The following is a 13,736-nucleotide window of genomic DNA, read 5'->3' as shown; positions in this document are numbered from 1 at the left end:
TATTTTCTATATAGCGGCAGATGACAACAGAAGTCATTTACGGATACTTACCCTATAAAACAGGTCTATACTAGTGGTGCAACAGATCAGTTGATCCATAAAAAATAGCTGGCCCTCTTCCAGTTTCTTCTGGGGACATGGAAAAAAAAAGTGTCCAGTACGGTGCAGTTGATGCGAGATGGGGAATCCCCCATAGGAGTCACACAGTATGTTGCAGTATTCAATGATTCCAGGCGACAGGGAAAAATGTCACTCTGTTTGCAGCATACACATTTTTCTTTTGTGCCCATGGGCTCACAGTACCCAACGGTACACCAAAAAAATGCTGCACACCGAGACTGATGCTATGTCTGATGCTACCTCTACCTGTAGCCCCTTTAACACACGCCCCCACCCCCTCATGTGACATTTTGGTGCTGCAGATATTCATTGTCTGTGACTTTTCCAAACCTTTTACATATATTATTAGTGTAATATAAGTGTTTTGCTGAAATACATCATCAATGGGCTCCTTCCTTTTGGATTGCATTTGGTAATCGACTTGAATGGACTTTACTATGAGAGGAGCTGGTACCTGGGCCAGTAGGTAAGTCTTTAAAACACTCTTTTGTCGCTGTTAGCGACTCTTCAGGATATCTCCATTAATAGTTTATACTGTAAAAAAATTATGTCGATGGCTTTTTGATGAGTGTATTTGCCAAAAAAGACCCTGAGATGATTTTGCGCCGGAATTTCACTTTAAGCAGCCCATACCTGCAGGCTCAGACCGGGCTAAAGCCATTACTGAATCTATTTGGGTGTTTATAGCTGCAGATACTCCGTTGTGTAGAAAAAAGGCTTTATTTAATATGTTACTTATGGTTAAGGTGCACCCACTTCCATACGAAGCTCTTACCAGGAGAAAAGCAATAATCCAAAGCATCCTCTGTTGCTCTCACCACAAACGTGTGGACCTCCAGTGCAATGGAAAGCTATGTAACCGTAGCAGTTCAGTACATCACAGTGGAGTAGGAGATGAGGAGTTCAATGCTGCAGACATGCCCCCTCTATGACAGAGTATAAGCTAGAGAGGCCCAAAGGCAACATGCCAGTCCCCATGGATAATGCTAAAAACCAGGTTAATGCAGTGAATGAAGCTGGACTGGGTCCACATATCGGATGCACATGTGATCAATTTAGCATCCTTAAGGGACTACCTCTTTGGGAGGATCAGAAAGGTGGTTTCCTATTTCCACTTTATGAAGTTTTGCTTTTATGAAGTGGACGGGGGTATTTTTTAATTCACTCTTCATGTTAAAAATCATATAACAAAAGAAAGGATATACAATATGAAACTCAATGCAATTTCTTGTTATCTTTGCCTTTTTGTGTTGTTGAGCCGAATAATGATCCAATCCGTGACTCAAAGACTGTGACACAGTTTGAACCGTGAGTTTTGTGATCCGTTGCACTAGTCTATAGTCACCTCTGTAATACAGCTTCCAGTAGACCCCATGGGACCTCAGCTCCTGAAAAATTGACATTGGTATCAGTTGAAATGGAACAATTATCTTCTGATCCCAGTCATTATTTGATCCTGGATTACATATATGATGTTTGTAGAATTAAATGATAATTTTTAATGAGAGTTTAACAGTTTATTGTAAGACTGTTCAGTGAAAGGTTCTGAAAAAAGCCTAGAGAGAAAGACCACATTTCATGTCACTTATGTTATGTCATTTCATCAAGCTTTCTCTCCACTTCTCAACTCTGAGTGCTGCTGCTGCGTCTTCAGCACAGATTCAGATCAAGATGCCAGTGTGTTTTGTGCCAGAATGTCCACATTCCAGCAAGAACGGGTGTTCTTACTTTGGATTCCTGTCTGACCATAACTCACTCACTCACTCACTCACTCACTCACTCACTCACTCACTCACTCACTCACTCACTCACTCACTCACTCACTCACTCACTCACTCACTCACTCACTCACTCACTCACTCACTCACTCACTCACTCACTCACTCACTCACTGTAAAAAAAAAAACAAAAAAACAATGTCGCTGTCGTGGCTGCTACTTGAGAGAGCATGAGGTTGCATTGTAAGCTGTAATTTAAACCCTAGGAGGCTCATTAAAGTCAGTCAGCTGAGTCTAAAGCATTTTGGCTGTTGAATTACAACATTCAGTGCAACTTCAGCTGGAAGTAGATTAACATAAACAGGGTGATGTTCAACTGTAGTATTTTCATCAGGCATTAGGAACCTTCAGGGGAAATCACCAAATGAATACTTGCTTTGTGAAGCCACTAGGACACACCAATTAAGCAACACATGGCAAACAATGTCAACATGACCCACTTTTCTGTTTTCACTGCTGCCCGTGTTGTCAGCCACCACTCTCTGTCTGTCTGTCTGTCTGTAAGGCAGAAGTTGCAACACAGACTGGTCAGGCAGGAGGATGTGGAGTCTGAGTCTAAAACAAAGAGCTGTGGCCCTTGGCCCCCAGGCATGTCAGCACCCTACCTACAAACAGTGTGTAACACAATCTTTTGGCATGCAGAGAAATGCTTCTCTGTCAAATCCAGCTGTCTTTAAGATGATCAGGATTAGTTAGTTAGCTCACTGAAAACCTGCTCATGCAGAAATGGATGTTTGTATGTTGGTATATTGTGAAGGAGTCTTGAGAAGGAGTCTTGCTAAGAAATCTAATTATCTTGAAAAGAGTGGCTATCCCTGTGTCTTTTTTCAATGCCAGTTGTTTTGACCATCTTCAGAATCTGATAAAATAAGAAAAAATGTGCGCTCTATGCAGCCAGTTTTCAGCTTATCTGCATCAGGTAGACTTGTCGCTTCTTATAGTTAAACAAGCTAAGCAGCTAATGACTGAATCCATCATTGTATTTTAGAAGTATTTAATGTGGCAGCTCATATAGCTTCAGTTTTAGCTCAACAGCTGACCTGAACCTCTCTTGAATGCAGGTCAAACAACAGGTCAAATGCTTTAATCTCCAATATCAGACGTACTCATGGTCCAAAGTATGCACGTCTGTGTGTTTAGTTTACAGAAAACTAGACTGTTTCTGTGACTGTTAAGTGGAGTTATTGGATGCTTTAGGGATCAGTGCTAATCCTGAGACTTGTATTTTTTTTTTTTTTTAATTTTAGTTTCATGTGAGTTCTAACAGGATCAATTCAGTTGGTAATGGTAAGTGGGCTTATACTTATAGTGGCTAACTAGTCTTTGCTTTTACAGTACTTGTCACATTCATACACCAGTGATGGCAAAGACTACTTTCTCATCATCTAAGGGCGCACTCATATGCTGTGTCCCAAGTTGCACACTTCCACCCTCAAACTGGCTTTTTGAGTGCGTGACCCAATAAATGCAGTGCACTGCATTTATTGGGTCACGCACTCAAAAACAGCCAAACCGTTAAGTGTGGATGGATGAACACTCAACACCCTCAATCGTCGCCATTTTGTCTTGGTAGCAGAAGAGGCGGGACTAAACTCAAACTGGAAAATGGCGGAACAACAGCAAAACAGAGCGGTAACAACTAGATTCACTTTAGAAAAGTAAAAAGAGGATCGAACAGATTTTTGGCGGTGTGCTGAGTCACAAGAGTTGTTGGAAAAGCTTTTGGAAAAATAAACAGAAGAAGAAATCTCATCTCATCTTCAACCACTTATCCAGGGTCGGGTCGCGGAGAAGAAGAAATACGATCATCATTTCAGGTAAGTGTTGGGCAGCAGTGTGTGATTTGAGACAGCACTTACTGGGGAAATTGAGTGATTGTCAGTACACTCACTGCAGTGCAAGATTTGGGACACAGCAACACTGTCCATTTGTACCGTGCCCCGTGCTTTAGGGTAATTGTCCCCCCTGGCCCTGTCTCTGTTACAGCTGAAATGGCTCCATGAACAGTTACAGACAGGCTGGGGGGCAAGAGGTTTCTTCAGCAGATGACCATCAGCAGGGTCCAAGAAGTGGTAAGAAATAACAGATGCTTCTTCACACTGTCACGCTGCTTTAGTGTAAAGTATAGTAGTAGTATTTTCTTTTTCTTTTATGTGTAACTGGAAACTGAGCTGCCTTTGATTCAGACCTGTGGGCCCCACACCACCAGCCCCCAAGCTTAGCTGTCACTCCCTATTACTGTCTAATGACATTCCTTAATAGATAATCTAATAATTCCTCAATACCCAGGTTATATTTTACAGGTCTTCCTAAGCTTGGCAGAGGAAATAAGTCTCAGCCTGTGTCATGGAACAGTCCCCCCCCAATGAGGAGAATACAAGAAAAAAAATCTCTCTGGATTTAATTCAGAACACACTGCCTGAGTCAGTCAACAGGTCAGAATACAGAAGCATGATAACACGTTACTCAACTGCTTTCACTCCCTGCTGCCTCATTTCAGAACCATTTGCCCACAGAGTGTGTTCTTGGCAAGGTGCACTTTACTGCTCATTCCTGGATATTTCGGTGAGTAAGGTGCTTTTTTTGTTGAGGGGGGATGTTGAAACTCAATTCAATTCAATTCAAAAAACTTTATTTGTCCCCGGGGGGGCAATTCAGGGCACACAGAGCAGCAAATAACGACAGTGCAATTATACAAAAACATTTTAACCTAACACAAGAATAAAGTGTAAAAGAAGAGTAAGTGTCAGGATGTTAGTGTGTTAGTACAGGTTAGATACAGAGAACATCGTCGGCGTGAGATGTAGAAAGACATGTGTGTATCAGATGTAAGCAGACATGTGAGCGGGTGTATATGATGTAAACAGTGTAAACATGCAGTAGACTGTTGAAACTGAAACTGAAGTGTGGAATACCACTGTACTGCCCAACACACAAGCTAGCCTGATGAGAGGCCCTAGCATTAGACGCACTTCATACCTTGACAAAAGGGACTGAGAGGCCTAATCCCCACCGAGAAAATACATTTTCAAGATGGCCTTATTCTTGTTTTTCATTAGACTCCATTTGCTCTGTGCAGTAGTTTAACAGCTTTCCTCTTTTAAAGGTGCAATGTGCCAGATTTTTTGCTCACACATAACTACTATTACTGCTTAAATATAAAGAGCAGCTACAGAAGGCCGTGTCCCAGCAATATTAAAGAGGCCCCGTTATGCTAGTCATATTTGTATTTTTTGGGTCAGCTGCAATACTTTTACATGCTTTGCTTTTGTTTCTAATCTTGCCCACTTCTGCAGCACATTTGTTTGAAACGTCTGAGCTTCTGAGAAGAGTGACAGCAGCTAGTTAACCTGCCTTCACCAGCTGACTGACAGACATTTACTAAACCAAAATAGTTTTCATGTCGGCTCCATGGGAAGAAATCAACAGCTTTTAACTGATTAACTGACTTTATTTCTCTGCCCAGCACAGCAAGTGAGGCAGCCGGCAGCAGGTGACACACAATCTATGTCGATCAGTCAATATAGATTGAAAATTAAAAATAGTGTTAACGACTCGTCTCATTCTAATGAACTCAATCTCGTGCAGCGTGCATCGTGCATCATGCATCATGTATCGACTCGTCTCATGAGCTGAGGGTCTCTCTTGTCACACCCCTTATATTCCAGGAAGTAAACACGAAAATGCCATCAAAGCATTTCAGGCAGGTAAAGAGAAGTGCTGTCTGAGGGAGAGACGACCATGGAGAAAACTCCTTTTGCTGTGGACTAGTGTTTTTGTTTTGTTTTCTTTACTCAGAATGCTTTAAACATGCACAAAGAAACTATATAACATACTAAAGGACAGGAAAAAAGCTGTGAGAGGACAGATTATTAAAGACACCTGCTTTTCAGTCACCATGTGTGTTTTGGGATCTTAATTTATTTATTTGCATATAGGGCTGAATCACTGATGTATTACCCTGTGTAGACTCAATACCATGACCACCACCAACATTTCTTCTGATTGGTAATATTATGATCATGACAGCCCAAGCTGTCTAAGCCTTTCATGATTCCATTGCTGCTGGAGGCAGAAACCTCTTCTCTCCCAAATGTAAGCTGAATTTAAATGAGCCAGCCTTGTATTTAGGGAGACCAGAATGTCACTGTTTTGAAATTATTTCACCGACAGCTCATGGGAGATGGAATTTCTTGAGGCATAGAGGAACCTTGCAAACCTTAAGCCCGTTCCACATGACAACAGCAAATTATAGGATGTTTGAGATGTGGCTGAACTGTGGAGGGGATTGGGTGGAGACTTTGTGAATAACAGATCAAACTACAGTCATCTGACAGAAAGATGTAGGTAGAGCTCCAAACACAGTGACCTTTCAGAAATCAGCTGCTGGTGTTGTTGGATGAGGGTAGTGAAGGGAGCTGCCCCCGGCCTCCCTCTCCTTTTCTGTCTCCTAACATACCCATCACCCCCACAGAGGTATTTTCCCTCCAGGAAAAGCCATGCCGTTTTACATGTCGGGACAGATGGAGATAGCATTTCAAACCGTCCCGCCCCCCAAGCTAAAGCAACTTAAAGTGCAACTGCATACCACACCCATTATCTTGTCTGGCTGCCCCCACAATTAACCCTTTTTTTAGTTTTCTAAGAAAGGGACGATTTGTTAAGGGGAGCTTAACCTTGGGCATTTGGTACTTAGGTCCATTTCAAAGCACAAAGTGTAGAATATTCTTACAGCCTGACTATTAATCATAATCTGTGCTCAAAAACTTTCAAAGCTTGAAAGCAATAGACCAGGTAGTACTGTAAAGGGGGCTGAGTCACTGAGAAAAGTGCTGTGATTTGAAAGAAAAATAAGAAATGTATATAATGCAGTAAGATGGAGAGACATTATGCCATTGGGAGGATTAAGGGCGCACTCACACTGTTATTCTGTCCTGGGCCACAACCGTTTTTTCAGCTAAATCCTAGTAACTTTAAGCAATGTGAGTGCACCCGTTCCGCGCATAACTGCGGACAGCGGGCCGTACACGGAAAATAGAAGGACGGACCATGCGCGGACATTTAACAACAACAACAATGGCGGTGAAAGGTTCACATTGGTGTGATGCGGATGTGGAGTGTTTACTGCAGATTTGGTCGGATGAAAATATTCAAAAACAGTCGACAAGACGCACAAAAACTCAGAGGTCTACGGAAAGATTTGTAAACAAAGCCACACACACGCGATCAATGCGTGTGACGTGTTACAGCGTGATGATGTATGGACAGCAAGAAGCATTGGCTGAGGCCCAGGCAGTGTGAGTACAAACGGGGCTGGGGCGCGGGGGGAGAGGGAGGGGGGACAAGTACCCTAAAGCACTGGTCGCGGTGCGGAAGGACAGTGTGAGTGTGCCCTAATTGTTTGTCTGGCGATGGATCTGTTAATAAATATCTGGCAGATAGCAGGACTTCTGAAATAAAAAGGGTTTTTTTCTCAACAATTACCATTTACACCATTTCTCTTCACTGAAGTGCCAGGATCTAGGCCAATATAAACTAATGTTAAACTTAAGTTATATTTTATTAAAACTTAACCTTCTTGAGCCCCCTTTCTTGCAATAGTTGAGATTTGGTCTGTGATACCAAGATTAGAGGAAGGACTGACAACTCTGAAACAAATCTAACCTGCAAACGGGAGCCAGAGGCCCTAATCAGACCTGACATTAACGTGAGTCATGGTGATCGGATCACATGGACTGTCTAATTATGATTTATTTATTGGAGTGTTGTGCACCAAATCATGCACAGGCTGTATGGGCTTACAAAACACATCACCTACCTTGCCTTGTGTGAATGTGTATGACTGCTGTATGTTTGATAAGGTGGTCTGAGGGGCAGTAGGCTCTGAATAGCAGCCACGCTTCCGTCAGTCTGCCCCAGGGCAGCTGTGACTACTATCGTAGTTTACCACCACCATGTATGTCTGTGTGAATGGAACCTGGACTCTGTAAAGCGCCTTGAGTACTGAGAAAGGCGCTATATAAATCCAATCCATTAAAACTAACTTCACCCCGGTTCTGTACCCTGTAACATCTGTTTTGGAACACCAGAGAGCAGCACACGCATTTAAGTGGCATCGAAATGAGGCCCCGAAATCTGCGTTGTTCAGTCCAGTAGATACCGTTTGTTTAGGCACCGAGTTTCAGTACCCAACCCTTTATTTGTAAATTACGAGCACGTTTTTGCATTATCAACCTTATAGCAGTAACGTAAACATTAATATTGTAACTTACATTATCAGTGACTTCTGCTGCTAATTTAAAAAAGCACACCATACGGTTACTGTCACAGATAATGTCACCTGGATGGTGGTGGCAGGTTACGTGAGATGGCTTTTGAGTCTGTTTATTCCTGTTATCAGTAGCACTATGTCTTGGTACTGCTGGGTTAAAAAGTTTATAACATGGGGCTCCTCCCTCCCCAAACGTTAGAAACACACACAAAACTTGCAATTAAATTACACCTTGCCAGTTTTACCCAGCTGCACGAGACAAGGTGCGCTGATAACGGGAATAAAACACACACTCAAAAGCCGACTTTCATAAGAGAACGCCTGCCTCTAGCATGTTTACAGGCAGGTGACACTCTGACTCTGTATACACAGTGAGGAATGTATTTCACAGCACGTTAGCTGTAGCAACAGCAGAGATAGAGCCAAGCTAAATGGATATGGCAGCAGAAATATCTGCAAAGATCAAAAGTGTCACCTTCAAAATAAAGGTCTCTGAATAAGAAGAATAAGGTTTGTAACACGCCTATTACCTATACTCAAAGCCTAAGTGCAGTAACCACCATATCACTAATAACATGAGTTCTGCACAGTTTTAGGCTTGTTCTAATATGGCACTATAAATAAAGTTTAATTGACTTGAATTGAACTAAAAGTATGGAGGTTAAGATTGATTTGGATAAAAATGACACCTTTTCAAACCAGTAAACTGCTTGGCACCAATGATATCATGACTGTTCCTTGTTTCATAGGTTCCTCGCACTGCAACAGGAAATAAACTGAGACACCTTTAGAATGATTACTGTGAAATAGATAGAGGACACTTGGTCAACAGTCCACAAAAGCACTTTAAAGTGGACTGAGGTGACTGTAGAGCTGAAATGCTTTCTAACACAACAGAATTGTGTGAAAGTGCTCTTAATTCACCTGCATTACACACCTAATATATAAAAAACACTTTCTTAAAATGCCATCCTCTGATGACTTTCTAAACAGTGTTTAAGGTTTACTCATCTATATTTTTTTTCAACAGCCCACCCTTTACTCTATTCACTCACATCTGTGCTGGCAGCTTCAAACTTTCAAGTCTAAAAGTCCCTTTGAAAGCAGTCCCTCTTTGATGTAAGGAATGCTACAGATCAGGCCAGAAAATGACTTCAGCTGCTATCTACTGTGTTGGTATCTGTCATTATGTGGAGGATAAATATGGATTTTATCATGAATGAGAGGACTTCTGTGGAGTCACTGATCCAGAGATAGGCTAGATAGCATTAAGTGATGGAGATAGTGACCCTGGCTGTGTCCAGTGTCCAGCATCACCCCCTCCAACCAAACACACACCCACTCAGCCGCCAGTCAGACAGGTTGCCCGCCCTCCAGTCTCCCTGATAAAGAGCAGCTCTGTGAAGGAGGAGAGATGGCGAGTGACACAGACACAACTCAGAGATAAGAGCTGATGTTTATTCTGACTTGTCCTGTGTAAGTGACACAAGACAAGGTGAGTGGTGCCAGTGCTGGGGATAGTGTTTGAACTCTTTCAAAGCACAGCCCATGTTTTCTCACAGAAAAAAACATTTACTATCAGGATCAGAGATTAGACAGGGCTCAACCACTGATCACACAACGGGGCTTTGCTGCTAGCCGGAGTTTGTTTTTTTTAAGTAGTCCAGGTTTACCCTGAACTTCAGCTTGATGACTACTCAAAAAAGAAATTTTGAAATGGACAATAATAAAAAGTGGCCCATTCAAACACAACTGAACACACATAGGCTTGGATTAGAGTAAATTAAAACAACCACATCCCTAATTCCAAACACAAATGATGTGAAAGCAGCAACCACATTTTAACCCCAGGGTTCAAATCCTGAGCTCCACAGAGAGGGGAGGGCGGCTGGCTGTTTGTTTGGCCAGGGAGTTGGTTTTATTAAAAAGGAGTCGAACTGCCTGAGGGTCGTGGAGGGTAAACCCACCTGTCTTTAGTTTACCCACCTGTTTATTTAGAGAAACGAGTTTAGCCAAAATTCCAGGCAGGCAAAACTCTTCATGAATTCAAGTCTGGCATATTAGAGAAGACAATATCGGATTCAATACGAGTCTTTGTATTCGTCAATATTTACCTTAATGTTATAGTTTTGTTTTGTTTTTTTAAACAGCAATGGTGGGGTTTCGATTTAGTGGAAAGCCCTGGAAACCATTGACGGACTTCCCAAAACACCACGTCCGTGATTCTGCCACTGCAGCCTTAACAAGCACAAAAACGCGGTAACAAGACGATAGAGCAGTCAGTTGGTCTACCCCAGAGTTCAGGTAGAAGCTGCAGGTACCAGGCTAACCGGCAACTTCCTTGTAAAGAAACAATGACGTAGCTAAATAAGCTATATCGGCTACCTATGTCAAACCACATCAGTAGACCGCCTCCAAACTATTGTGAAAGCTAGTCTTACTAACCTCCAGACAGAACGAGTCTTACCTTGTAGAGTCCCGGAGCTTACGAGAGCCAGCAGCAGGAGAACAGCGGAATCCATCCTTATCCAGAAAGTGTGTGTGCTCTGTTGGTAACTGTGGTGAGCTTCAAGAGGAGCAGTTCAAGTCGTTCTGAGCTGTACGAATATGAGCCGCAGATATGTCACTGTTATTTGGAAGAGGCGTAGAAAGTCCGTAACGTACCAGATCCCGTGTGTCAGTGATGGAGCGCAGGTGAAACCGAAAGAGCTGACTAAAACGAGGACATTAGGAGGAGGAGACAGAAGTTCCGCGGGGCTTTTGCCTGTATGTCGCCTTGACTTGCTGTCGGAAATATGGACACTCAAATCCAAGTGAAAGTCAGAAAACAAAGCCGAAGGCTATCAGTTACTAGTTATGCTTGTTTGTTTTGTTTTGTGTTGTTTTCAGAAAAGCATGATATTACCGTACATTGCGGAAGTGAAGGGCGGGGGGCTGGGAAGAGACTTCTCGTCATAGGAGCACTGTAACACAACCCTCCAGGGGGGTTAAGGGGTTTTCCAGGAGGAATTTTATATACTAAACATCTGCACTGACCTTTTGAATCATCGTAGACGATTTAAGTAATGGTACAGAGTAGCCAACATGTAAATGAGTGGCCTAACAGTAGACTTTCACTCCACTGTATTTGATTATAATTTCCAAAAATCACACTATTATCACGTCACCTGTGCCTGCCCTTTCTGTACTTCCGTTACTCCTTTTTTCTCCCTCTCTGTTTTCCATATGTGGGCTAAATGTTGGCTGTTCTATTCTGAAGTTTGAAGTTGATCCTTTGTTATTTACCTACCTCCTCTGCTGCCATGTATCTCTTTTAAGGTGCGTATACAGACCAGATGCGACAGGCGCAACACGATTACGTACAAAGTCAATGTAAGAGTCAAACTAAAACTATCCGGTCTCTGGCTGCAACCCGAACAGCAGTGATTTTATTTGGACCATCAGTGTCCTATGTATGTTCAAGGTTGAATATGTAGAATCTTTATTAAAAGCTTTATTTAACAAAATACCCCCACAGGATGTTTGGAGGGATACAGTTGCCAGGGTTGTCTGTCATGGAGCTTAACACTTAAAACAGTGGATGACGTTTCCCTATAATGTATCTCCCAGGACCTCAAGTGGGAGCTAAACATCAGGTGATTGGCTGAAATCGTCCCTCCTGGACCTGAACAGGATCCAGAGGCGGGAAGGAAAGATTGTGGCCGACCCCTAGGACTGGCCGATAATTGGATATTGTCTTTTAATAAAATTGTGATATTATATATCAAGTTATTGTGATACACAAAAACACTCCTGACGTTATGTGTTACATTAACACACATCCTTATCATCTCCCCTCTTGCACATATTTTTGAACTCATCCTCTAGACAATGATGGTTCCTGCACAACTGTACACATTGAAAACAGACACTTTAACAATGTGTATTTTTATGCATTATTATATTTTTTTCATATTCTATTGTAAATATTCTTGTTTTTATCTTATATCTTTATACTTTTGCACTGGGTTTATGTGCACCAAATCATCCCGAAGGCCAATTCCTTATAGGCCTATGTGAAAACATACTTGGCACTGTTTCTGATTCACAGAGGCTGGTGGAAGCCTCACTCTCACAAGCAGGTCATCCTAAAAGGTAATAGAAACAGGTAGCATCAGACAGGCTGGTCCCAACATATTGGAAACGGTCCTCTATATGTACAGGGGAGCTAAAGAACAGGCAGCAGATAACAAGGGCTGCCAGGTGGTCAACTGAGAACAAAACTCACTGGGGACATCTAGTGGACAAAAGTGGCATAACTGGCTCTGGGCATTTACACAATACAGTCCATCTTATTTGTCTTATCTTGTTATTTGTCTCACTTGTAACTCTCTCTTGCCTCCTGCTTCTCAGGCAGACAATAAGAAAATTCCAATGTCCATACTGATGGCGCACACAATCAATCTCCATGTCAACTGGGAACAGATGAGAAAGCGATTGCTGTGGACAGAGACTATGCAGAGACGATACACTCCAACTGGGATTACTGCATTTTGCCATTCTATATTTTGGATAAGACTTTTTTAAATTCTGTTGTTGTAGGCTCATCATTTACCATAAATGTTTAGTTATACAATGGAGATCAGAATTAGAGAACAACCAATAAATACTTGATTTATTCTGAAATATTGCCATTTTTTATTGTTCAGAATTTGATAGGATATCCGCTGTGGCTATACTACTGCTGTACTAGCATGGTTTTAAAATAACCAGGCACTTCAACAAAAACCTTTATTTTGTGAAAAAAACAGTGAGCAAAATTAGAGAACACTTTCAGATACCTCACAGTTATTGGTGTTAATCTGCACCTGGTGACAATTGACTTCATTGTTGGATACACCCTATTTATCTGGCAGCTCTCCTGGTTACTTTGTAAGATGGCGAGCTGCTCTAAGGTGACTGAAACCCTGAGACAGCAGGTTGTCCAGATGAAGGCCAAAGGCATGATCCTCTCCACCATCAGAGAGAGGTTGGGCGTTCACAGTCTGTGATTTCAAGAAGATTCAAACATGACAAGGTCACAGATTTAAGTCCCTTAAAAAGGGCCGGTCGTCCAAACATAAGAAGACAGGATTATAGAAAGACCCTCAATGGGAATCAGTTCAACACTGCAGCTGGAGTTGCTCGCCAATATTGTTTTGAGTCTCAAGTTAACAGTTGCTGGCCATGATGATCTCAAAATGAAATTAGTGAAACAATGCCTCCCCACTATTATACAACCACTATGTCATATTTTTAACTGTTCTCTCCAAACAAGTGTAGTACCAGACCATCTAAAATGGGCAAAGGTTATTCCAGTATTTAAAACCGAGGATACATCAACTTTTTTTAAATTATAGACCAATGTCATTATTACCTTTTTTCCAAAATGTGTACAATAGATTAGTTAAAGACATAGGGAAAATAAGTTACTATATGATCATCAGTATGGATTCCGTGATAATCATTCTACCTCTATGACCTGGTCCAATTAGTTACCAACATATCAACAGCTTTAGACAATAAAGAATTCATAATTGGAGTATTCA

The 13,736-nt window shown here is 41.9% G+C and overlaps 1 protein-coding gene across 2 annotated transcripts in view; it reads right to left on the bottom strand.

Moving 5' to 3' along the window:
• Window positions 1–10,938, bottom strand: part of alcama (activated leukocyte cell adhesion molecule a) — an 81,661-nt gene extending 70,723 nt beyond the window's left edge. For both annotated transcript variants that reach the window (XM_083927572.1, XM_083927573.1), the window contains exon 1: window positions 10,637–10,938. In XM_083927572.1, the coding sequence (XP_083783698.1) occupies window positions 10,637–10,691 (55 nt within the window). In that variant the 5' untranslated portion in view covers window positions 10,692–10,938. The remainder of the gene's footprint in view (window positions 1–10,636) is intronic.
• Window positions 10,939–13,736: the final 2,798 nt, after the last annotated feature.

Source organism: Echiichthys vipera, assembly GCF_963691815.1.
Source record: "Echiichthys vipera genome assembly, chromosome: 14".
NCBI classification, from domain to species: Eukaryota; Metazoa; Chordata; class Actinopteri; order Perciformes; family Trachinidae; genus Echiichthys; species Echiichthys vipera.
The sequence above is the reverse complement of the archived record's forward strand: the minus strand, read 5'-3'. Positions and strand labels throughout refer to the sequence as shown.